Source organism: Triplophysa rosa, linkage group LG25, assembly GCF_024868665.1.
Source record: "Triplophysa rosa linkage group LG25, Trosa_1v2, whole genome shotgun sequence".
NCBI lineage: Eukaryota > Metazoa > Chordata > Actinopteri > Cypriniformes > Nemacheilidae > Triplophysa > Triplophysa rosa.
In genome coordinates this window covers 1,093,474-1,120,364 of record NC_079914.1, presented here as the reverse complement: position 1 = coordinate 1,120,364, position 26,891 = coordinate 1,093,474, and the positions used below count along the sequence as shown (strand labels likewise).

The 26,891-nt window shown below is 39.1% G+C and overlaps 1 protein-coding gene across 9 annotated transcripts in view; it reads right to left on the bottom strand.

The window, feature by feature from the left end:
• Positions 1-26,891, bottom strand: part of tasora (transcription activation suppressor a) — a 91,573-nt gene that overhangs the window by 5,664 nt on the left and 59,018 nt on the right. For 6 of the 9 annotated variants that reach the window (XR_008962067.1, XR_008962069.1, XR_008962066.1 and 3 more), the window contains exons 3-22: positions 24,828-24,920; positions 20,933-21,005; positions 20,373-20,464; positions 20,155-20,286; positions 19,356-19,486; positions 19,239-19,270; positions 18,785-18,890; positions 18,603-18,706; positions 8,975-9,078; positions 8,816-8,888; positions 8,657-8,734; positions 7,841-8,455; positions 7,307-7,677; positions 6,964-7,087; positions 5,412-6,448; positions 4,558-4,680; positions 4,325-4,484; positions 4,102-4,210; positions 3,825-4,003; positions 3,196-3,357 (exon numbers count right to left, since the gene is read on the bottom strand). Coding sequence is in view for 5 of the 9 variants with exons in the window: in XM_057325552.1 (XP_057181535.1) it covers positions 3,196-3,357; positions 3,825-4,003; positions 4,102-4,210; positions 4,325-4,484; positions 4,558-4,680; positions 5,412-6,448; positions 6,964-7,087; positions 7,307-7,677; positions 7,841-8,455; positions 8,657-8,734; positions 8,816-8,888; positions 8,975-9,078; positions 18,603-18,706; positions 18,785-18,890; positions 19,239-19,270; positions 19,356-19,486; positions 20,155-20,286; positions 20,373-20,464; positions 20,933-21,005; positions 24,828-24,920 (3,898 nt within the window). In the remaining 4 variants the exon portion in view is untranslated. Of the gene's footprint in view, positions 1-1,852; positions 3,102-3,195; positions 3,358-3,824; positions 4,004-4,101; positions 4,211-4,324; positions 4,485-4,557; positions 4,681-5,411; positions 6,449-6,963; positions 7,088-7,306; positions 7,681-7,840; positions 8,456-8,656; positions 8,735-8,815; positions 8,889-8,974; positions 9,079-18,602; positions 18,707-18,784; positions 18,891-19,238; positions 19,271-19,355; positions 19,487-20,154; positions 20,287-20,372; positions 20,465-20,932; positions 21,006-24,827; positions 24,921-26,891 lie in introns of those variants that run through there. The other 3 variants (XM_057325555.1, XM_057325553.1, XM_057325554.1) reach the window with 3 other exon arrangements.

Genomic DNA, 26,891 nt, shown 5'->3' with positions numbered 1-26,891 from the left:
ACATACAGTGGGCTTAATTGTAACCACCCATAGACTAAAATTAAACATTGATGAGCCAAAATGTTGACCACCCTCCTAACAGGCTGTTGGGCCTCCACATGCTGCTAAAGAACCTCCTGAAGCTGTCCTGTGGCATCTGGCACCAAAACTTTGGCAGCAGATCCTTTAGGTTGTGAGGTGAGGCCACCATGAATTGAATTTGTTAGTCCAACACAGATGGACTAATGCAGGTTGAACACTTTGTCATGTTCCTCAAACCATTCCTTTTCTCGTAGTAGTATCAAATCAGACTACCCTATTTTAACATTCCAAGGAGAGTATATAGAAAGAGAACATTTTTATAAATACTTCGGTATATGGCTGGATGAAAATCTGGACTTTAATGTACTCATATTGAAAATCTTCTGAAAAAGCTTAGACCTAAATTGGGTTTTCTATAACGAATCAAGAAATGTCTTCCTATTGAAGCAAGAAAACAAATTATACAAGTTGTATACAAGTTGTTTCCTTTCAGTTTTACATTATGGGGTAGGGTTGCACGGTGTACCGGTGCTACAGTAGCATCGCGATGCTAAAGCTTAAAAATTCCAGCAATGCCACTCTGTTTTTTAAACTGCAGTATCGTAGTGCCGTAACTAATGTTGCATATGAGGATTAAAGTTCATTTGAACACATTCATCTGTCTTTTTGCGGTGTTGTAACATTTTCCTTTAAAAGCATTGCAATAAATCCAAATGCACATTGATTGAATTAGTTCCAATGTTAAAAAAATGTTCTTTAGTAGTTGCTAGCGTTTTTAAATCTTACCACAGTAAATATTAAAGTATACTACAGTATTTGCTAAAACTTATCCAATTACTACAGTCAATACTCAATACTACAAATATTGTGGTGTGCAGTATAATACAGTTCACTAAATACAACATATTTCATTTAGATCTGTGTATTATTATTTTGCTCTATTTTGTAGATTTTAATTATGAACATGACACAGCATCGCAATACTTCTTGGTACCGTGATATTTCATAAGGTATAGTATCGTAAGATATGTTTATGGTACCATGACAACCCTATTATGGGGATGTGCTATATATGCATGCAAGTTTAACTCTACTAAAATAGCTGGACTCTGTGTGTACCATGCTGCCTTACGATTTGTGACTGGTGCTTCTTTACACACTCACCACTGTTTCTTGTATGAATTAGTGGGCTGGTCCTCCTTGTCTCAAAGGAGAAAAATACACATGTTGTTGTTCACTGCCAAGGCGCTGTTAGGAAAATTACCTAATTATATCTGTAGTCTTCTATTTTATCACACTTGTAATTATACACCTAGATCTTTTACCAAATTGCTTTTAAAAATCCCAACAGTATATACAGAATTTGGTAAAACTGCCTTTTCTTTTAATGCACCTTTTTTGTGGAATGAACTGCAGAGCATATTAAAGGCGGGGTGTCCGATTTCTCTTAGCCGTCGTTGATGTTCAAATCACCAAAACAAACACACCCCTACCCCCATCTTTCGCTTTCGTCAACGCTCGGCTCGACTAATGTCAGTCCTGTACACTGTGCACCTTACTGCTGATTGGCTACAAGGTTGTTTTGGTACTCGGCCCGACTTGTCTAAACAAGCGTAATTCAGAAATCGCTGATCCCGCCTTTAATGTTGGAACAACTCCCTTCACTGAATATATAAAAAAAAAACATTTTGGCCAAGACTCCCTGGAAGAAGAGATTTACATCTCAATGGGACTATCCTGGTAAAATAACAATAAAATAAAAAAGAATGTTTTGGCTCATCAGTGTCCACTTCATAAATGTAAATAAATCAGATCTGGGTTTAAAGAGTACACTTATCTGGCTATAAATAAACAATTGGAACCAAGCACCAATAAAACAATGTCTGGAAATTAAGATTAATCAAAATGAATTTATTGAAATAATCTGTATATACACAAACACAGAATACATGTTATTTTTGTCTGATCCGGTACAAAAAGGTTAATGAATTATTATATCGGACTTATTGGTCATGTCTGTTGTGGCTTTAGGTTGAAACAATAATAATCGTACAATTGTTACTATCAATACAGGTATTGGTTTCAAAAGAAAACACAGTGTATTTTTTAATAGTAAACCATCTGAATCTATCCGTTTTGGGTTTTACACAAATTATGATTTGCAAAACACTAGATGCAGTAGGTAAAATTGTCAGCCATCTGCATCTAAAACACAAGCTTTAAATTAAATTGTAGGAATGGTAATCTGCACTTTGGTGATAACTGGTTCAACCGGTCACAACTGGTACATGTGTCACAACTGCTAATGAATTTTACAAATGATGATATGATGAACAAATGATGATGTGTCCTAGTGTTGTTTGTGATATATTCACTTTAAAAACTAAAACTGGATAATAAATAGCGGTCGACAGATATGGATTTTTACTGGTTATTGCTGATATTGAGAAACCAATATGGTAATTTTAAGCCTTAAGGCTTTTGAGAGTCTGGAGGGAAACGGCACCAGGAGTAAAAGTTACAGAAAACAATCTGAGGAAAAACTAGTTGTGGTTTTTATATTTTTTGTAAGGTGAACAGTTTTCAATTTGTTTGAATTTAACATCTTTTTCACCAGCTGTTTATTGTTGTGTGTAACAATGTACAATGTGTTGTTATGTAAAGAAGTGAATAAACACCAGTCATTTTACTTTGTCTTCTACTTTTAAATATACAATCAGCGTTGAACATCGTTTTAAAGCCAGTAATAAATATTAATGATAGTACATTTTCTCAGCTCACCATTGGAAGATACAGCATGTTCATTTTGGACTTGGTTACATTCCTTAAATAATTAACAAGTGCTCATTTGTAGAGCTATTACAGAGTTTGTTTTTACAGTCTGTTTGTCATTGTCCTTCAGCCCTCAAATGAAGAGGCTTTACACATTAAGCGTCTGTTGTTTTTTCTTTCCTCTCATGATCTCATAGTTCTATCATGGTGCTCCGCCCCTGTATGTTTGTCTTAAAACTATTCAGCTTTTTCCATCCTCTTATTTTCTACAACTTTCTTCAGTTAACGTCATTTTTATGGGCTCTTTTCTATGACGAATAATAACAATCAGCAAATCAGAAGAGATTCGTTTTTCAGCAGTCAAGTCATGTTGTTCAATGGTTTTACTATAGACTCACTCACATGATGTTGGAGCAGGGGTAGAGGAAATCTCAGCAGATGGGATCCTCTCCATCTTTTCACTGATGCCACCGGTTAAACTGCTTACTATGGACTTTATATCATCCACGTTGGCAATTGCGATACCACTGCTTGAGTAGTGAGGGAACATCTCAAATCGGCAGCCTGTTGAGCAGGATTTAAGCAAAAACATCAGTTTATTGTTTTCACCCTAAGATTTAAACCTTACAAACAAGAAACCTGCAGGAACAATGTGCTGCTAGCTGTTTTGTGCAGAAAATTATCTGTCAGGTGTCATTTCAGCAGGTGTCCTGTAATATCACACCTGTCTGTGTAGACTCTGCGAAGACAAAAATTGGCAGAGGGCTGACTTTTATTTTAGCCAATCAGAACGCAAAACTGTTTATATGCCTTCTTCAGCTCATTTATGTGCATGTTTGAAAGCATATTTCCGTACAAAGTATTATGTTTCATGTATAAGTTTTATGTTGGTTTTGGGCACTTTCAGTGTACGGCAAAAAATACAACTGCCTTTTTATGGCTTCACATTGATATGTTGCCAGAGTAGTGAGTTTGGAAAAACACTTCACCTTACATTAATTTATTAACATTTTCCAAGAGGATAAAACCACCTGTCAGGAATATCAGGTGCCGTTGTTTGATGAATCTTGCTTGTAGATCTACTAGACAGTCCAGGTCAGGCGCTCTGCGTGACGGAGCATCACAGGAGTGATACGACAGGATTTCAACTATGTGTCTCTTCTCGTAAGCAGTGAGAATCTCATACAAACTTAAGGCCTCGCATGTGAGTCTGGAGACAAAGCAAACAAAGTATGCTCACATTGAGGATCTTACAGAGCTTTCCATCCAAAATTCAAATGGAGATGGTTGTGATCAACCTGACTGCACCTGCTTTTCTCTCTGAGTTTCTTGTGAGATTTAAAGTGTATCCTCCATCTCCAGGGGCTCTGCGGAGAGTTGAGCTGCTCAAGGTACTCAAGGATGTCTCCAAGTTTCTCTAAAAACACAAACGTAGCTTGACTTAAATGTGTATTTAATATGAAAAACCATTTTACGAATGTACCCCATTTCAATTTCTGGATAGCTGACAGCAGTGTTAGATAGACGTTACCTGCTGTGATGACATCAGGGTTCAGCACATGTTCATCTGAAACAATTAAACCTCCAGACTGGAAGAGCTCATTATAGGTGTGGTTTTGAATGTCACTATGGTTATCAACGCCAGCAAAGCTCACAGACGGATGCTTCTTCAAGGAGACTAAAGCAGGTATCTGCGAGTACGAAACGTAACATTCAGAGTGTGCCAATGAAACCAATATATCTCAGTGCTGGACTGTGATTTACCTTATGAACCTGTGCAGCGATATCCATATTCTGAATGATGACCAACAGTTTATCTGGACCAATGCTTTTTTCAAGGAAGCTATGAGGACTACACTCCATATTGCCTAGCTTCTTCAAATATTCCTGTGACATAAATCAAAACAAGACAAGGTTAAAATCTCCACACAGCAGTCAAGTTTTTCACTCAGTCTATTAAACTAAATTAATGTCATTGATTGAAACATCTAATAAAACCCCTAAAGCATGTTGTGGGACAATAAACAAGGAGCCTTGGCCTCAGGGAGTCAGAACTGTGGCAGGGTTTCTCCTGACATTTCAGGCTATTGACTATTTAAAATCGGAGGGAGCTCCTCAATATCTCTCACCCTACCTTAGTTTTAGTGGACTTGATGTTAACGCTTTGAAAAAAGCTGCACACTTTTAGAGTAACAAGACACATATTTTCTATTATAAACAGATTTTTTATTAGTGACGATAAAATGTTAAGACTCTATCATTTTGATAGATTACACTGATATACTGTACTTCCAACTCATGACCATTTGGTGGTGACTGTGCCACTGGTAATATCTCTGGTTCGAAATTCATGCAGTACTGCATATGACATCAAAATGCCTCAAGGGCACAGTTTGTTTACGTGCTGCATAATCTAACCAATGCTGGACCTGCAAAAAGCTATTAAAATGTATTTTCATCAACATATGAAAATTAAAATGAAAGGGTAGTATTTGATTTGATAACAGAATTTTAAGACCCTGCTGTCAAAATGCAGAACAATGAGAAAGTCTACCTCTGTTGAGACAAGGTGCACACAAACCATTTCCCACTGAAGCAGAAGTAAAAGAGCGTTGTACCTTTATTTCCCAACAGACATCACTCTCCTCCTCATCCGGGGAATGGAGGTAGAAGTAAACTGCGTTCTTCTGCACTCCTTTAATGATCTCCACCAGGTTACTGATCACCTCTGGCTGCAACCGATCAATGATGCTGCTGATGGCAGAATGCGTGTGTTCTATCGACACATCTTCACTCTTCATCGCAGTGCTCACCGCTTGCTCCTCCACAGCGGCTGTCGTCTCTGGGGCTGAACTGCTGTCCAAATTACGTAACCCACTGGCCTGACTTGACTCGGGAGGGGTGTTTACTTCCGGTATATCTTGTGTCACAGCGTCCCGGTCTAAATCCCTCACTTTATGGGGTAGATGGTGAACGTCTCGGTGAGGTGGACTTGACTGATGGCGTGGTTGTGTCACTGGGGCAGGTGGAGTGCTAGTAGGGGATTGGCTGGGTTTAGGGGGTAAAGACGAGGAAACGCAAGAATTCACAAGGTTGGGGAATGACACAGGAGTATTTGAAACTTCTTTAGTAGAGGAAGACGACACATCTTCTGAAGCTGTGTTGTGCAGTTTCACTTGCTGCGAGTCTATGAACAACATCAGACTGTCATGGAAGGAGCTGATGTAGTTATTGATTGGAAGCGGGGTGTTGAAGTCGGAGATGTATTCAGAGAGAGGTGGAACGGGTCTCTGGGGTGGTTCCCGAGGGCTCTGAGTGCTTGAGCAGGAAACGTAATAAATGCGTTTGTCCCTCAAAAGCTCTTCAACCTTGGTGGAAAAGCCAGAGATCAACTCATCGACTATGTGGTCAACGGCATTCAACTGTGGCCCAGCATCTGCAGGACAGTCAGTAAATACGGCTGCAGCAGATGACTCGATCTCTTCCACTGTCTGCACATCTACGTCAGCAAAAATGTTGCTGCTGTCGGGCTGGTAGGGTGGTGAAAGATCCTTTATGTCCGGTGTGGTGTGTGTAGAGACTGTTGGACTCTGAAGGAAACGTGGATCTTCAGGATATTCCATCTTTCTCTGGGAATATCTCTCTGCTTTTAGACCTAAACAGAAAAAAAAAACGCTTCCATAGTTCAAACTATGACCTTTCCCTGTTTTAAACAATGTTTTGGCACAAAATAGAGGCAATTGTTCCTTACAGTCATCATCAGAATCCCATTATGTTTACATAGGCCTCTTTAAACCTAAAAATCTGTGGGGAATGACTGTAAATATTGACTATAAAAATATAAAATGGTGTGATGACATTGGCTAGTTGTTATTTGCAAATGTCACTGGCCTTTTTTTTAAACATTTTATTAAAACATTAGGAATGCAAGGGCTAGGGTTGAATAGATAATGTACAAGAAATACTTGATAGAGAGAGAAATGTCATTGTGATTACATTTGGTCAGGCTTACGTTTACGTTCTGTAACAGCCCACATACTTCAGGCTTAAGGTAGAAAAAGTGGGAAAAGTCTTGGTAAAAAATTTACGTGCCGTGTAATTTGTGTAATATGGACAATTGGTTTTGGTCATCATGAATCTACTGAAATCTACTGAACAACTTTGGTTTACCTGTGATGGGTATTAGTACCCATGGGATTGTCTTTTCCCCAAGCAGGTTGACACCACGCTGCTGTCCACCAGAATCGGAGCATGGGCTAAATGCTTCTAAACTACTCAAGCTTCCAGAGGTCTCCTGAAACAACACAACAACGCATAAATGCACCCGTACTTCACTATTACTTACTCTCTTCCCTAGAACTCATAAACTGACATTTTTAAGAAAATCCTGGCCACTCTTTTCCTGTCAGTGGTGCCAAATTGTGACATGATTGTAGGTAAATGATGGGTGAACTATTCTTTAAATTCAGTTTGCAACTGGCGAGTTTGCTTTAAACAGACTAATAGACTCTACCTCGAGACAGTCAGTCCTCTCTGGTCCATCATCAGCGAACGGTCTTCTCAGGTCAATGTCACGGTCAGTGGGGAGACCGAGTCTTAACATGCTGTCAAACAGTGCCGAGTCAGAAATGTCTGTCGCCTCCATGTCGTCTCTGTTTCTGGGTAACTCTGTTGTGCCTTGAGTCAGGTTGTCTATCAACTTAATGACCTCCAGCGTCCCCTGAGCCTTCTCCCTGCGCAGATCTGTGTCGAGACTCGTCTTTCCCAAGCTGTCTAGCATCTCCATGATTTTCAGCGCACCCTGAGTTTTGTCCTTCCTGAGGTCTGTGTCCTGAAGGCCGACGGTGTTCAGAACATTGGCTAAAGATGAACCGAATGGCCTCTCTGCTGATAAAAAGAAAACATTAGATGAACAAATACCAGCACAAGTGCAAGCAGCCGATTAAACTTAAACGTTATCAATCAGGGTATTTCTAGAACAATATCTGTACTACTCGACCAAGTGGATGAGTAAATTATTTTTGGGAGAAGTAACACTTAAGATTACCATTCCTTTTACCTTCTCTGAGCTCCTCGAGTTGATTTCTATGACGCTTTGAGTTTCCTTCGTGAGTATCCACCTCCATCTTCCTCTTTAGCACGCAGGCGTCCTCCACTACCGCTGGACTTCCTATTTCACCTGCAGAAGATAACTTTTCCTTCGAGTTCCTCTTCATCTGAATGAGTTTCAATAGCTCTTTCACTTTCTCCGGGTCATTGTGAGGGTCCGATTGCACTGCGCTCAGTTCGGTCTGAACTCGGAGCTCCTCCACTTTCTTCTTCACTCTCTCCAGAATCATCGTGAACATGGCTGGGTTGTAGATGTAGGGCCGCATGAAGCTTTCCCAGTTTGACTTCTTTTTGGGAGCGGGGAACACAGTTTCCCTGATGTCCAATGTAGTTTTGTAGTCTGTCCTAATGCGCTGCAGGACTTTGCCTTCCTGGAGGTTTTTCAGGTAGTCATAAATATGCTGCTCAACGACAGTGCTGGGGTCAGCGGGAGGGTTGCTTCGGGATTTACTCAGGGCGTAGTGGAGGGCAGAGATAAAGGAATCATGCTGGGGGATGATGGGATCACACAGCACAGAGGACAGAGGTCTGCAGGCGTCAGGGAGATTTGTCGCTTATCGGAGACAAATATTGACTTGTTATTGACAAATAACGACAAAATGTATAAGATAATATATTGCTGTGGTAACTAAGGCCTGGGCCCTTAAAGAAATAGTTCACCCAAAAATGACAATTGTCATGGTCTACTTAAGAAAAACATTTTTAAGGAACTATGCCACACAAACTCAAGTGAGCACAACAACACAATACTCACAGTTTTTTATCAGGTCACGCTTCTCACTGTAAATGAAAAGAGCATGCATACATGATGCTGTCCAACTGCCTTGTCGCTCTGTAAAATCAAAGATGTTTAAGGTGTTTTGAAATTTCACAATTTATTGTCATTCGTGCCAATATTATAATTTAGTCCTACCGCTCGAGTTGGCCATCTGGTTGGCAGAGAGCAGAAAGAGAAAACCCCTGTTGTTCAGCATATTCACCAACACCTACACATACAAGACAATGATCAGCTACCGCATAGACGGCTAAAGTGACAGCTACGAATCAGAATCGGAAGCCATGAGTCACTCACCAGACCCTCTTCCTCTAGTTTCTGTAGTAATGCATTCAAACTCTTGGGAGACTTGTCTTTCTCCACCACTTCAAACATACTGCAGTACACGCCACTCTTACAGACTACAAAACAAAGCAGAGGAGGATTTAGCAGACAACATCTCAACCCTATGAGGCATCTTTAGCATCCTCACAATGGGTAATATTAATTGTAATGGCCACTGTGAAAAAAAAAAACCTTGCTGTAACTGTATATTATCTCGGTTACATGCCAAAACAAGGTTTTTAAGTTGTGTTTTGCACTGGTTAGTACAAGAATTTGGTGAAATGGGTGCGTTCCAAAGGGGAAAAATCATGGGAGCCCATGTAGCTTCTGTAACCTTAACATCCCAACTATATTGCGTTTTTAAAGGGGTCCTATTTTGGCTATTTTCAAGGTCTTATGTTTTTGGGTACTTAACTTGAAGTGTTCATGTTTCGATAAAAAAAGCTGTATTTTTACCTTTATTTGACTAAATTCCCAGAAAACAGCCTGAGTTCTAATTTGATTTCTAAGACTGCTCAAAGTCTTGGTCACTCGCTCAGAGTGCGCGTCAACAATGGCCCACCTCATCATATCCACTAGCTGTAGTTCTTTAGGTATAAACAGTAATAATTGCCGGCTTTCCACTATCAAGTCAGAAGTGGGCGTGCTAGTGCATGCCAGGGACAGTCGTGTTTCCACAGTCACTTCCAGGGCTTACTCAGGGCCAATGGGCAGCGTTTTTGGTCCGCCAAATACTGGGTTAATTATATAAAACAAAGCTTTATGAAATTTTTATAATCCTATTTTTAAAATTATTTCATATTATGTCTTTGGGATTCAAATGGTACTGAACAAAAGGAATGACCCAAATAACAAACCATACAGACACACATGTGCCTTCACTAAAACAAAAACAAATAAAACCTAAGTAAAGCTGACTTGTTTTGATTTTCTTTACAAATACTAGGTAGATTGTTTGCTGGTGTACAAACCCGATTCCAAAAAAGTTGGGACACTGTACAAATTGTGAATAAAAACAGAATGCAATGATGTGGAAGTTTCAAATTTCAATATTTTATTCAGAATACAACATAGATGACATATCAAATGTTTAAACTGAGAGAATGTATCATTTTAAGGGAAAAATAAGTTGATTTTAAATTTCATGGCATCAACACATCTCAAAAAAGTTGGGACAAGGCCATGTTTACCACTGTGTGGCATCCCCTCTTCTTTTTATAACAGTCTGCAAACGTCTGGGGACTGAGGAGACAAGTTGCTCAAGTTTAGGAATAGGAATGTTGTCCCATTCTTGTCTAATACAGGCTTCTAGTTGCTCGACTGTCTTAGGTCTTCTTTGTCGCATCTTCCTCTTTATGATGCGCCAAATGTTTTCTATGGTCAGTACCCGGATCCTTCTTCTACGCAGCCATGATGTTGTAATTGATGCAGTATGTGGTCTGGCATTGTCATGTTGGAAAATGCAAGGTCTTCCCTGAAAGAGACGACGTCTGGATGGGAGCATATGTTGTTCTCGAACTTGGATATACCTTTCAGCATTGATGGTACCTTTCCAGATGTGTAAGATGCCCATGCCACACGCACTCATGCAACCCCATACCATCAGAGATGCAGGCTTCTGAACTGAGCGCTGATAACAACTTGGGTTGTCCTTGTCCTCTTTAGTCCGGATGACATGGCGTCCCAGTTTTCCAAAAAGAACTTCAAATTTTGATTCGTCTGACCACAGAACAGTTTTCCACTTTGCCACAGTCCATTTTAAATGAGCCTTGGCCCAGAGAAAACGCCTGCGCTTCTGGATCATGTTTAGATATGGCTTCTTTTTTGACCTATAGAGTTTTAGCCGGCAACGGCGAATGGCACGGTGGATTGTGTTCACCGACAATGTTTTCTGGAAGTAATCCTGAGCCCACGTTGTGATTTCCATTACAGTAGCATTCCTGTATGTGATGCAGTGCCGTCTAAGGGCCCGAAGATCACGGGCATCCAGTATGGTTTTCCGGCCTTGACCCTTACGCACAGAGATTGTTCCAGATTCTCTGAATCTTTGGATGATATTATGCACTGTAGATGATGATAACTTCAAACTCTATGCAATTTTTCTCTGAGAAACTCCTTTATGATATTGCTCCACTATTTTTCGCAGCAGCATTGGGGGAATTGGTGATCCTCTGCCCATCTTGACTTCTAAGAGACACTGCCACTCTGAGAGGCTCTTTTTATACCCAATCATGTTGCCAATTGACCTAATAAGTTGCAAATTGGTCCTCCAGCTGTTCCTTATATGTACATTTAACTTTTCCGGCCTCTTATTGATACCTGTCCCAACTTTTTTGGAATGTGTAGCTCTCATGAAATCCAAAATGAGCCAATATTTGGCATGACATTTCAAAATGTCTCACTTTCAACATTTGATATGTTATCTATATTCTATTGTGAATAAAATATAAGTTTATGAGATTCGTAAATTATTGCATTCCTTTTTTTTCACAATTTGTACAGTGTCCCAACTTTTTTGGAATTGGGTTTGTATTATTGTAGGTGAACACTTTTATCTGGTGATCACTCTGTATAGTTAACAATGATTGCTTAATAATCTCATTTTGTCTAATGTAATACAAGTTGGATAAAACAACTGTGTATGTCACAAAACAAGGGTATACCGAACATTTATTTGTAGCAATATCTTGCAAGTATTGTTGCTGCATGAACTTTGAATCATTGCGGATCGCGCTCTTAAATTAGCTTTTGAATAAACACAGCCGAACCCCTGTCTTATTTCATTTTGCCATCTCGTTTTTCACTAAGTGAACATTAAAAGTAATTAACAAACAGCTGCCTTGTTTTTTCTATAATGTAAGTTTAGTAATGATGCGATCAACTTCTCTCTTGTTTGACTAAACTTTTCTCTTCCCACTAAAGTAGGTGAGTTCGTGAGAAGTTTGGGGCAGATAAGTGTGTTTACAGAAGCGCCGCCGTGCTTGGCCTGACAGTGGAGGTTTGAGGCTACTGGCTCGGCCCGGCTCAATGAAAGCCCTGGCTTACGCTGGCTCGCCTATGGAAAAGCGGCTAATGACAGCAGTTGTGCCTCATCAGTTCAATCATGGCATTTTTCCATAAAGGAGGCCTGCAAGTGTGTGAAAGCAAGCATGTGTAAAACTAAATTCTTGTTGGAAAGTGTGATCTTTTTCCTACTATGGCAAGGACAGACGGTCAGTTTGCCTCTCAATCGAGGTTCCACGTCAGACCGGTGTCATGAACAGTAATAACAATAGCTTCAGTTCTGCCATATTAATTCTGGCTTGAGTTGGATAATAAAATAAACCAGCGGATCGACCAGGGGCCAGTTGTTCAAAAAGTTTATTCTGGATCAGAACGTTTATTCTGAATCAGAAAGTTTATTCTGAATCAGGATTTGGAAATCCTACCTTTTGCTATACATGATCAGGTAATCCGTCTTACTTGTGGCAAAGTCTCCAAGATGTTTCAAGAGACCTACCTGCAAAGCTACAGTACTGTTAAAAGTTTTAGGCACTTGTGTAAAAATGCTGTAAAATGAGAACTTAAATTGGTCCAAAATGTAGCAGCCAGTTTTTAAAAGAACAAATAAGTACGCTCACATCAGTCCAGTTCTTTTAACACTGCACTGGTTGCCAATTAAGAATCAAATAAACTTCAAAGTCTTGTTAATTACATATAAGGCCCTGAATGGTTTAGCTCATCAGTTCCTGACTGATCTCCTGTCACATTACAGTCCTTCACGTTCTATGCAGTCTCAGAAATCTGGACAGTTGATAATACCGAGAATTTCAAAATCTAGTGCGGGGTGGCAGATCATTTTCCTACCTAAACTTTGGAACAGTTCCAATTTTTCTAGCTACTATTTACAACTGCGTTTACATGCTTGTAAAATTAAAGGGGAGGATCAAAATTTTTGCATGAGTATGTATGTATTACTTAAATAGCCTAGCTGCAATTTAACGGAGTTGTTAGTAGCAGCAGGACCCAACAAGAGCACATCGGTTTTATTTTCATTCAATTGTATAGTTATTTGCCATCTAGGTCTTGACTTCATTTAGACACAATAAAAGATTATCCGAGGAGTCATTTCCTGGTTTAATTGGAAGGTACAGTTGAAGGTCGTCAGCATAGCAATGCTAGTTTATGTTATGCTTCTGGATTATTGAACCTAAAGGGAGATTCAGATTCATTCTTTATTGTCCTCAAAGAGGAAATTTGTTTCCACAGACTGAACCACTTACACATCACAATACACATATCTTCCTACCAATTACATACACACATATCCCCACAAAGTACAAAAAATATATATAATTTACACCAGAAACACAATAAATGCAAATACCGCACACACCCTATGCCACATATACACCAGCACCTACAACACATATATATTATGTATATTACCCGGGGTTGATAGCAGCAGCAAAAAAATTGAGTCTATAATTACACACTCCACGATTCCTGCGAGTTTAACACCCTAATGGCTGAGGGTACAAAACTCTTCCCAAAGCGCACCTTTTTTGAGGTAACTGGGGCATGTAGAGGGAAAACAAAAGAGGGCCAAGATTGGATCCCTTGGGAGCGCCACAGCGGATAGATGCAGGAGGTGAAGTAAATGACCCAATATTAACTGAAAAAGTCCTCCCTTTTAAATATGAGGCGAACCACTGTAAAGCTAAGCCCTGGACCCCAACAACACACTGTCATTTTCACTAACATTGCCTGCAAAATTATAAAGCTCAAAGTTCAATGCCAAGCGAGATATTGTCTTTAACAGAATTCGCTTTTCAAGGACTACAGAGAACGGCTGGAATCGGACTACAGCCCTCTACTTCCCGGGTAGATGATGTCACTATTCCAAGTGTTTTTAGTGACCTCCGCCCACAGGAATACGCCAAGAAAGGGGAGAGGCCTTCCTTAGAGAAGAGGAAGAGCCACTGGAGTACTGTTTGGTTTTCAGAGATTGTAAACATTCAGGGTTCTTACACCTTTTCCAACATCAAAATCCAGCACTTTAAAAGCACTTTTAATGTGTGTTTTTATACTTTCCCAGTCACTTACAACTGCGTTAATTACATGCTGACATACATATACTGTATGTTCCTTTGTAGATAATCCATAGTTATAATGTATGCCAATTATATGCAATTATACTATATATATATAATATATAATTCAATTATTTATCAAGTATGGTGACCCATACCCGAAATGTGACTCTGCATTTAACCCATCCAGAGAGTAGTGAACACACGCACAGCAAGTGGTGAACACACGTACACCCGGAGCAGTGGGCAGCTATCACTGCAGCTGCCCGGGGAGCAAGTAGGGGTAAGGTGCCTTGCTCAAGGGCACCTCAGTCGTTACCCGCCGGCCCTGGGGATCGAACCGGCAACCTTCTGGTCACGAGTCCGACTCTCTAACCATTAGACCATGACTGCCCCTATATACTAACAGTTCTTTCCATAAAAGATTTGAGCAAATTGTCATTTAACTCACAAAGTTAAAAGTTAAAAGTAGTACAAAGTTACTGTGGGCACTTATTTGTAATTGATATGATTTGACCACATAAAATAACACAAAAGAAACATGGAAAGAACATGGGTGCGAATTATAGGTCGCCGCCGCATCACAAATAGAGAATCGATCAAGTTTTTCTTTAAATTTAAAACAATTTTTGCTCATTAAAATGCAATTAATATAATACTGTTCCTACGTAATTTGTTTTGAAAATTAGTCACCAAATGTGGGAACAGCAGGTTGTAAGCTTTCAAATGATATATTTAGTTTGTCAATATTACTTTAGGATAAGACTAAGGTACTGTTTTAACAGTATGGAAAATGCCCCACCTGTAAATTTGTGACAGTTCAGAAGAAAAAAATGAACTGGTTATCATATCTATCATATGTATTTCAATCTTAAAGATATTTGTTTAACATTACATTATAAAAGTTCCCTTGATTGTATTTTGTTCAAACTTTTGTGTAGTGTTAAAAAACTAAAACAGGAATGTATTTCTCTGTTTCAATACACAGCCACTAGATAGCGCATCTACGCCATTTATACCACACAGCACCCAACCCCCACCCCGTCACAAAAACATTTAGCACTTTACGTGGGTGATCCCAGCGAGCTAAAAAAAATTAAAAAATCTTTATTTATATGAAAAAAATCTAATACCTGATATCGTTAACATCGTATTAGCACTTTGTTGTTTGATGAAAGAAAGAATTCGCGACACTGCAGAATTCAGTCGGTGAGCACACACGCACAACTTGACGCAGTTTTTAAGTAAGATAGGCTAATTTCTGCCGGAGTCCCTGTTCATTTCCGACCATATCTGGCAAAAAAGACCTACAATTACACTTTACATCCCTCCCGAAAATTAATTAGTTCGCAAATTTTTCCATCTACCTTAAACTTAATTGGCCTTAAATAAATTTCATGTGGCTTGAAAGTAGGGCTGCACGATATTTTATTGCGGTACCACTAAATCCTATTGCAATCGAGCTGGCTGCGATATGCAATGTGTCAATATTTTTTAATGCGTAGCTTGTCCGTGAAGCACGGCTCTGGGATCAGTAGGAAATGCTGCTGATCTACACTGCGTTCCAAATTATTATGCAAATGATATCTTTCTCTGGTTTTCCTAATTTGTCGATGCAAATGACAGTCAGTATAATTTTCAAGTAATCAACAGTTAGGGTACATTTGGAATTTTATTGAACAAACCTCCCACTGACAACAGTATTTATTTAAAAAATGAAAAACTCAAAATGCACTGTTCCAAATTATTATGCACAACAGAGTTTGAAAACATTTCATAGGTTGTAAAAAACTGAAAATGGTCATTTGTTGAATTTGCAGCATTAGGAGGTCATATTTACTGAAATCAAAAGCTATTTCAATCAAAAACATCCTAACAGGGCAAGTTACATGTTAACATAGGACCCCTTCTTTGATATCACCTTCACAATTCTTGCATCCATTGAACTTGTGAGTTTTTGGATAGTTTCTGATTGAATTTCTTTGCAGGATGTCAGAATAGCCTCCCAGAGCTGCTGTTTTGATGCTAACTGCCTCCCACCATCATAGATCTTTCGCTTGAGGATGCTCCAAAGGTTCTCAATAGGGTTGAGGTCAGGGGAGGATGGTGGCCACACCATGAGTTTCTCTCCTTTTATGCCCATAGCAGCCAATGACACAGAGGTATTCTTTGCAGCATGAGATGGTGCATTGTCATGCATGAAGATGATTTTGCTACGGAAGGCATGGTTCTTCTTTTTGTACCATGGAAGAAAGTGCTCAGTCAGAAACTCTACATACCTTGCAGAGTTCATTTTCACACCTTCAGGGACCCTAAAGGGGCCCACCAGCTGTCTCCCCATGATTCCAGCCCAAAACATGACTCCGCCACCTCCTTGCTGACGTCGCAGCCTTGTTGGGACATGGTGGCCATCCACCAACCATCCACTACTCCATCCATCTGGACCATCCAGGGTTGCACGGCACTCATCAGTAAACAAGACTGTTTGAAAATTAGTCTTCATGTATGTGTGGGCCCACTGCAACCGTTTCTGCTTGTGAGCATTGGTTAGGGGTGGCCGAATAGTAGGTTTATGCACAACTGCAAGCATCTGGAGGATCCTACACCTTGAGGTTTTCGGGACTCCCGAGGCACCAGCAGCTTCAAATACCTGTTTGCTGCTTTGCAATGGCATTTTTGCAGCTGCTCTCTTAATCCGATGAATTTGTCTGGAAGAAACCTTCCTCATTCTGCCTTTATCTGCACGAACCCTTCTGTGCTCTGAATCAGCCACAAATGTCTTCACAGTACGATGATCTCGCTTAAGTTTTCGTGAAATATCTAATGTTTTCATACCTTGTCCAAGACATTGCACTATTTGACGCTTTTCGGCAGCAGACAGATCCTTTTTCTTTCCCATATTGCTTGAAACCTGTGGCCTGCTTAATAATGTGGAACGTCCTTCTTAAGTAGTTTTCCTTTAATTGGGCTCACCTGGCAAACTACTTATCACAGGTGTCTGAGATTGATTTCAGTGATCCAAAGAGCACTGAGACACAATACCATCCATAAGTTTAATTGAACAATATAAAATTAAATGTTTACGACACTTAAATCCAATTTGCATAATAATTTGGAACGCAGTGTAAAAGCAGTGCGAGTTTGAGTCGCTTATAATGTGCATTTGAAAAAGCAACACCCGTCAAACATGATCATTATATACTTTATTATCATAAAAATACCTGATGAGGCTTGAGTAACAGTGATAAAAAGATGTCCATAGGCATAGATTCTAGAAGGTGTCATGGTCTTCTTCTGCAGTGCGTATTTTCAGTTTCCGCACGAGAGCGCCCTCTGGCTTTCGGATGCAGCAGCATTTTCCCGTACTTCACTCAAAAGCTGTGCATAAATCACGTGACATTTATCGTCGGTTTATCGTGACAGCCCTACTTGAAAGCGCAGCTGGCCCCATGGTGAAGAGCTGCACATCCTTTTTGCATACTTTGCAGGTGGCCACTCGAGGATTTGGTCCACGTTTTAGCCATAATTTGTAATTTTCGTCCTCCAGCCAACGAGCATTGAAACGGCAAACGCCCGGCATATTTTCATCTCCCACTCTGCTCCACCAGAGGGCGCACGTCCAAAAGACTGGCAGATAACATTATAGCCACGCGCCGATTTTTTTTCGTATTTTCGTTATGTGCAAAATGTATATTTTATTTCAAAAGAAAAATTCTCTGTAAAATTGCGAATTATTATGAAAGCAACGAAATTAAAGTTTTAGGCAGTTTTAAGCACTTGATCCCAAATCCAATCACTTTTCTAACCTTAAAATGACTATATTCAAATTCAATCATTTTACAGGATTTAAAGCACCCGTACGAACCCTGAACATTTGACTGAGCTGCACAATTAATTACTTTCACTTTCATCACAGTCCTACAGCTGGTAATAAGAATTCCGCTACACACATTCTAAGATAACCAACAGTCAAATAACAGCTTCCATGACTTTAACATCGGCTGTTCTGTGTAATACACTGATATTGTGTGTGTGTGTGCGCATACCTCTAAAACACTGCTATGAAACGTCCTTTGAAGTCCTGCTTGCAAATGTCTCCTAGTCAATCTGCCCTAGTCAATCTGCTTGTTTTATTATACAACTCGGGTCCAATATAAAAAGGCAAAACTAACGCTTCTGTTATTAGTGTTAATTAATATAACCGGTCTTACCCAATCGTTCCGGTGTCATTTCCCTCGCCAAAAACAGCAAAAGAATGCCTCCTTTAAGAATCCAGCATTGTGAAGACAATTGAATCTAAAATCGTCATATTGCACACCCCCACTTACAGCTAAAACAAGTTTTGTAGAGCTACATGTGCATAAATTTGTTAAATAGTACGATTAGTGATATGATAGTGCCTTCAGTTTGTAAAATATATTTGAACATGTTTCACATTCTTTCTGATGGTTGACCATCTTCCACACATCAGAGCACACTCATGTATAACCAAGAAGGGATTGTGTCAAGTGTTAAACAGGCGGTCAAACCTTCGTGACTGCCTGTGTAAAGCTTCCAGGAGAAGAGCGGAGACGGGATGTCCTGTTTCACCTGCTCCAGTCTCATGACTTTACCAATCTCAATTTTCTCTGGTCTGAAACACAGTAGCTTCGACATGAGTTGTTTAACATGCTCAATATCAATCACTAGACTCCAGGTGACTGGGACTTACAGTTTGTAGGGCAGAAAAGGTTGAGAGTGAGATCGAAGGCAAGCCTGATACACTTCCTTGCCTCCGTTTACAAATTGTCCCCGCCACACTGTGTAGCTGCGCCTGCCTATCACAAGAACATAACAAATTACTGTTTCACTTTTCTATACAAAAAGAGAATAACACATTCAGTCCTAGTTCACTTCCTAATCATACTTAACATAACAGACACAGACTTTCATGGCAACATCATGTGGTGTACATGCAAGCGTGACATAATTGACTGGAATGCACCGAGGTATGAAGTGGGAAAATTTCAGCTTGGATATTCCCACCTCTGACTTCGCCTCAACAAGAATGTCAACAAGAAAGTCTTCAAATCTTCAAATAATCTATTGTGTACAAGTTTGGAATGACATGGGGTGGGAAATGAGTGCAGTCATTGCTGTTACAGTAAATGTAAAGTGCCGCTTACCTCTGCTTGTCCCTGATGAAAGACTGTTGGACCTGAGAACCAAAGAAACATTTCATCAACACTAGAGCCACATAAGTAAGTTGCAACAACCCAGAGTAAACAGGAGTATACGGGTACCTGATAGGGGGCAGCGGCTTAGGGGCTGCTGAAGCTTCTTTTCTTTGTAACTGATAAGAGACCACAGCGTACGGTCGCACATGCCTCGGTCTGGAGGAAATATCGAAGTCCACATACTCGTAGAAGTATTGCTGTAAAGAAATGCACTACAGTTAGTCACCTCACAGGGAATACTGGCAATGATGATTTTGACCTTTGATTAAAGGGGTCATATGGCGTGAAAACGTGTTTTTATGTGTCTTTGGTGTGTTAAAAGTTGCCCATACACGTAAAATTGCAAAAATAAAGTGTTGGAACAAAAGATGCATTCTATCTAAAAGCGAATGCTCACCCAGACCTGCCTGAAACGCCTCGTGTAACCACACCCCCACAAATCTACATCAGTTCGTGGTATGATTTGACTAAGACCGCCCAAATGTACACGCAAGTAAGGTGGGCGTACCTGTCAGTACAATTGCTTTGGAACCTGATGTTTCATTTCGCACTGGTTAACTGGCCAATCATAGCACACCTCGCTTTTCAGAGCGATGAGCTTTGTAAAAAATCTGCACGTTTCAGAGAGGCAGTGCAAAGAGGAGATACAAACATGCACTTAAAGGAGTAGTTCATTATAAATAACAGCCCCCCGTTTAAGTGCATTATATGGATAAGAACTCTAGAAAGCTTTCCTCATAAGCCTCAATTTGTTTTCGACATAAGAAATAAGCACACGGACGGCTTATGACATGTGGGTGAGTGAATTATCATGAAATTTAAATTTTATAGTGAACTACTCCTTTAAACGCTAAAAGAATTTCACCTGGGTATACTCAAATGACTTATACGACTGTAGGGACGTCACTCGAGTTGCGTTCTTGGAGAAGTGGCTGTCAAATTTCGGTGTAGGATCCATACCTCTGGACATAGACTCATGTACACTCTTCACTTTACCCTGAAGGACAAAAGATGACATATTTTAAACAACAGCATTTATTATTACTCTATAATGTCATGTTAAATTAATGCAAGACAATGTACCTTTATAACTTTAAAGATGATGATATTTCCTGTAGATCCGGGCTCCAAGGGGGCAATTTGGAGTAAATCAGAGAACTGACATAGATATACACCTGCAATTTCAACATATTCAAGTTTATATCTGCTTTGCTGATTCTTCAGACGACCCACAACTTTATATGCATAAACTGATCTGAGAGAATCACCAGAACGTTCTTAATTCAAAACAAAACCACCTATATACAAGTACATTTTAGATTTAACTTTATATAACTTTTTTCAGCAAGTAAGACACATAAAGATCATTAGTGCATTCATTTATAAGAATAACTGCATTCAGATTTATAAAATGTATAAAATCAAACAGAACTAAAATCAAACTGCCTGAAATGAAATAAATACTGTATTATGCCTATTAAAACAAAAATAAAACATTTTAATTTTTGTGTTGGGAATTGCATCAAATCTAGAAACTCCAAACCTAAGACACGAAGGCTCTCTTTCCGTATATCACTTGTAAAACTACAAATTCAATATCACAGAATAATCAGTGTCTTTATAAAAACTTCTTGTGACCTTACCTTTGGATGGGTTCCCCAGAGTGTTCATCCAACTGCTGCCGACAGACACACCTCTCTCACACACTGCTGAGATCTACAACCGGCAACAACAAACACAAATATCTTAACCACAGTTCAGGCATATTATTACAGCACAAACCACAACAGAAATGGACTAAATAATCACTTTGAAGACAGTCACTATGTCATGAACCTATGAATGGTTGAACAAAATGTATGGAAGTATTTCAATGCCATTAGTCTTTGAAGCAAAAAAGCATGTTGAATTACCACTAATCAAAAATAAAGCTGTTGCATTACCAGTGCTTGCATTTTTAGAGTCTGCAATTCAATATGGTTGTATATTTAAGCTGTGAATATTTCAAATTGAAACATTTCACGCACAATTTCACCGTTAAAAAGCCGAAAAATCAAAATTCGCCTTTTCAATTTCACTTAAAAAATTCAACTTGTTATAAAATACAACCTTTAATTTTCGACAGACAATTTTCAGTCCATATTATTTCGGTTTAAAAATTCGCTTCCACAAATTCAGTGGTTCAAATTCGACTTGAAATTCAAAGTTTCACATCCGGGAATCCCAGGAGAAGCAATAGAGCGCCGATTCCGCCAATGCATGATCTCTACCTACTGCCTGACCGCTTCACCAGCAGGTGGTGCAAGTCGCTTCTGACGAAGACCAAAGCAAGAAATGCAGATACTTTTTATATGTTTGCAGCACAGTCCACTCATCTGCTCGATTAAGTGAATTTATTTGATCTCATAGATCTCTTATGCATCATCAAGAAAAAAATAATTGTTTCTTGTACTGGCAGCTTAGCTCACCACTATCAGCCCTGGAACGGACATGGAGCACGGGGACAATTCCAGGTGGCCTGGAATCAGTGGACTATTCATACATTTATAATATTAATTTAATTATTTAAATATCCTACCCGATCTACTAGTACTGCCTATCTATAGTAAGAGTTTATGTTTGTATTTGGCTTGCTATTTATACGCATTCATTACTTTTTACGTGCATATGATTACCCCTTGGTATGGTGTGGGTTAAGTCGGTATGTACATAAAAAGTGCACGCAAAACACATGCGTATCATATGCACGCAAAATATAATTTCTGTAGCTCGCCAAATGCAAACATAAAATCGTGCTTTTGATAAGCACGATCTTAAGTCATCAAATAATGGTTTGAGTTTCGAGGATGAGAAAATTGTATGTTACAGTCAATTACTGAATCATACTGTGTTTGAATAAAATAAGCTAATTGCATGAAGCTATTTGAATGACACATGCAATGGTATCTGATTAAATGTGCCAGAAAACAAGACAACAAGTTTTTAAATCATTACATTAGTTACATAACACCATCACAATAAACTTAACATTTAAATTCAAATAAAACATTTTATTTCGGTTTAAAACTAAATAGGAAAAATAGCAATAATTATACATTTTAAACAGACAATAGTAGTAGGCTAACTGAAATAGTAATGAAAACAGATGTAAGAACAAGCCATGAACAATTTTTCATCAGAACGTAAAATAATCTACAATATAAATAACAGTCTTTTCTTAAAAACGTAATTGTAAAATATTTAGTAAATGTAGGATATAAATGTAACTTAAACAAAGGAATAACTACACCACTTAAAAGAGAAATATCAATGGAAATAATTATGCCTATACTTTTCATCTGAAATCTGAGAACGCAAACAAAATAAAGCCAATTATAACCTATTGTATGAACGAATGAATAAAAAAACAAACTGAAATACTGCAACAATAAAGACACCTATACCTAGTTCTGGTATTATGTGAGAAATACGGGGGGACATGCTAAAATTCTCATTGTGTCATTTTGTGCTTTTTGCATTCATATTTAGGGCTCTTCCGCATTTCTGTAGCCTACGGTTATTAAAAAGGTGTAGGCTATACTAATCATCTGGTCTGAAGATTAAGCAACATTAAGCGTTTTAGCATGGTACACCGGCCGTGATGGCGTGGTCCGTGGACGCTAAAGGGGCATAGTAGGCCCTTAGCAAATCTTGCAAGCTTATAACGTTTTTGTTCCACCATGCCACCATACATGTTGTGGATATTCAGCTAAATGTTTAGCGTAAGTTTAAAGAGGGTAAATTTGATAATTTAACTGAACTGTACACATACATTTTAGACACGTACATTACGTGTTTCTCCAACGTGGTTTCAGTGTATTTCTGTGATTTAAAATGCATAAATTTAACAATATGTTGACTTATTATGTGAGCATATAGATTAAAAATTATTATAACATCTGTAGATGTTGCCAAACAGCAACATCTACAGATAGTTGTGTATATTGCCATGGAGCACTCATATTGTTTTCTGACCAGTAATTAAATATATTTTTCACTGCTCGGCCATGCAAACTGACTTGCGTTGAGGTGTATGTTAGAGAGGTCCTCGTGTGTCCCAGCGGCTTCGGGTCTAAAACATTGACAAAATATGCCTTGGGCACAGGTCGTGTCCGATATGGCATCGGGTCTCTGGTAATTTATAATGAATGTGCTTTTACCAATCGCCCCGAAAGACACAAATTAATTACATTTTATGGTTAGGTAAACAACAAATATGTGTTACGCCAAACTTTACAAGACATAATTAGGTTAATATACCGTGAGTGATTGACATTTTAGCATTTAATGAACAGACAGCAACTCAAGCAATTAGCGTGTAGTCATACTCGCATGTTCGTGTGTGGCACATTATTGGGAAACGCACACAGCATGCAACAAAAGTTTTTATCTTTGCGCGTATAGATCCATAACGCCGTGAGGTATCTTGCTTGGCTGCAGGCTGCACAAGACGTTTCGGGTCTAGTCGGGTTCTAAAGAAAGTGCTGACTATTTTTATCTGGTCTATTTTATCTGGCCTGCTCAAGAAGTTCGCTTGGCTAAAATATCAGTTTTTCTGTCTCGTATTAACAAACGAACGTTTCCACAATTCCACAACATCCAGCATGTTCTGAGAGTCTCAAATTAAAACAAGATCACGCAAGGAAAATAAAAAGAATGTTTATTGAGATTGCAGCTACTTCATATAAACAGAAGCACATGGGAGAGTACGGGTCAATAAGCTCCTAGTTGAGATCTCAGTTATTTGACCGCTTCAAACACAATACATGTCCTGTAAATGCTGATGATGCATAGTATTTATGTGAACACGATGTGCTGAAGTAAAAAATAACTTAATTCCTTCGAGCCAGAGCAGGAAACCTAAAATTTCTGATGTTGATGATGCATAAGAAGAGATCTATGAGATCAAATAAATTCACTTAATCGAGCAGATGAGTGGACTGTGCTGCAAACATATAAAAAGTATCTGCATTTCTTGCTTTGGTCTTCGTCAGAAGCGACTTGCACCACCTGCTGGTGAAGCGGTCAGGCAGCAGGTAGAGATCATGCATTGGCGGAATCGGCGCTCTATTGCTTCTCCTGGGATTCCCGGATGTGAAACTTTGAATTTCAAGTCGAATTTGAACCACTGAATTTGTGGAAGCGAATTTTTAAACCGAAATAATATGGACTGAAAATTGTCTGTCGAAAATTAAAGGTTGTATTTTATAACAAGTTGAATTTTTTAAGTGAAATTGAAAAGGCGAATTTTGATTATTGAACTTTTTAACGGTGAAATTGTGCGTGAAATGTTTCAATTTGAAATATTCACAGCTTAAATATACAACCATATTGAATTGCAGACTCTAAAAATGCAAGCACTGGTAATGCAACAGCTTTATTTTTGATTAGTGGTAATTCAACATGCTTTTTTGCTTCAAAGACTAATGGCATTGAAATACTTCCATAAAAATGTTAAGGGCCTGTTTGCTTTTGTTGGTGGGATAGAGATGGTTTTACCTTTTGAGCATCACAGAGCAGGAAACAGAAAGTTTCGGAGAGCTCTTTCTCTGTTCGACCATCTTGCTTGAGTTCTCTTCTTTTTTCCATGAACTGCACAAAAACATCAAATCATCACTTCTGTTACGATAAGATACCGCGTGTATCCAGACTAGGAAGAATTACTGTAGACAGATTATTTATTAATTTAGCAAACAATAGCAGAGGCACATTTACATTCCTGTTAACCACATCAAAAATAAGTATTCATTTGTTTTTGTTTTTACAGACATCGGTCTGTCAATATGGCTGAGCAAAAAAGATATTTCAGTTATTCAAGTTTTTAAATATGGTTGATTTACGTGATTATTTTCACAAACACTGAACAGAAGATCTGATGAATATGAATGTTATTGCTACACTTCTCTACTAGATGTCACCTTGTTTACTTTATGTGATGATACAACAGAAAGTAAGTCTGTCATTCATTCAAAGTGTAATATGGTGGATGCAGCAGTGCAGTGTATACATATCTACAGTACAGGGGCCGGATTCACGAAACTGTTCTGAAGACAAAATATAAGATTGTTCTAAAGATGAATCATAGGAAGTTCTTAAGAATGTGCGTAAGTGCGATTCTCAAACATTTCTCAAAAAGTTCTCAAATATTTTCTTAAGAATAATTTATAATGATATAATACTCTAGCTCCCTAACTTTAGCTTTGAGTGCTTTTTACATTATTCTGGGACAACGTGACTCGAAACAGAGAGGGTCACAAATAATATGGCGTAGTAACACACAAAAAGTATTATGACAAGTATGATTTTTTTAACGCTTGTTAACATTTTGGCTAACATGCCAGTTAACACATCACATGCTGATATATACAAGCTAAGAATGCGAGGTGCTTGTTACACACAAAGTTTATTGTATAGATAAACATACAGTATATAGTTACAACACGAGCCAACGAGTGTAATCATTGACAAAGCATATCATTTTATAAAAATATCATTTTTATAAAAAGAAAGCTTTCCGAGCAAGACAACTAGGCCACGTACACACTGCAGATGAATTCGATTGTCACTTCAGCTTTTAGGGCGTTTTCAGACTGGGCTCGTTTGCTGCGGTCCGAATTCAGGTGCGATTTGGTTCCGGCACCTTCAGCAGCAGAGATGGGAAGTAACGAAGTACAAATACTTCGTTACTGTACTTAAGTAGATTTTTCTGGTATCAGTACTTTACTCCACTATTTATTTTTCTGACGACTTTTTACTTTCACTTCTTACATTTTTACGCAAATACCTGTACTTTCTACTTCTTACATTTTCAAACCAGGCTCGTTACTTTAGTTTTAATCTGTATTTGATGCACAATCAATATTATTTCTTGTCATTGCGTGACTTTTTCAACCTATTGAGTACTTTTAAACATGACTATCTGTACTTCTACTTAAGTAAAGGATGTGTGTACTTTTGCCATCTCTGTTCAGCAGTAGGGATGCACCGAAATTAAAATATGCCGATCAGTCTGCGCAACACAGAAAGAAGTCACACCCAGTTTGGAAACATGGGCTTTCTGCTCGCTCTTTCACATGACATGACTGCGGTGCCAAATCATGTATGTCCTCATGCGGTGACGTGATTAAATTGCAATCGATTTGTGAGATCGGTCAGGTTAGTAAAAAAAACCATCCCCCACTTGAGGAAGTAGCGCTTACCCAGTGGCCTTACGGTTCCGGGCGGCTTCTCGCTGTTAGAGAAACAAGGCCGCCGCCTGTGAGGCCGAAGGCAGGGGCCTTCCCACCCTTCAAGAAAGCTCTGGGACCCCCTACCTACCCACTGGTAGGTTACAATTTTGCGGTAGCGCTCACGGCTGACACGCCCAGGCCTGTCACCGTCGCTTCGCTAGAGATTGTGACAGGGCACAGTGTTATGGCGTTTTCCATAGGAACCCCATCTGTCGGTTCGACACAACGTCGAGAGACCGACAGAAAGGGAACGTCTCGGTTACGGTTGTAACCTCGGTTCCCTGATGGAGGGAACGAGACGTTGTGTTCTCCTTGCCACAACACGTGCTGTCCA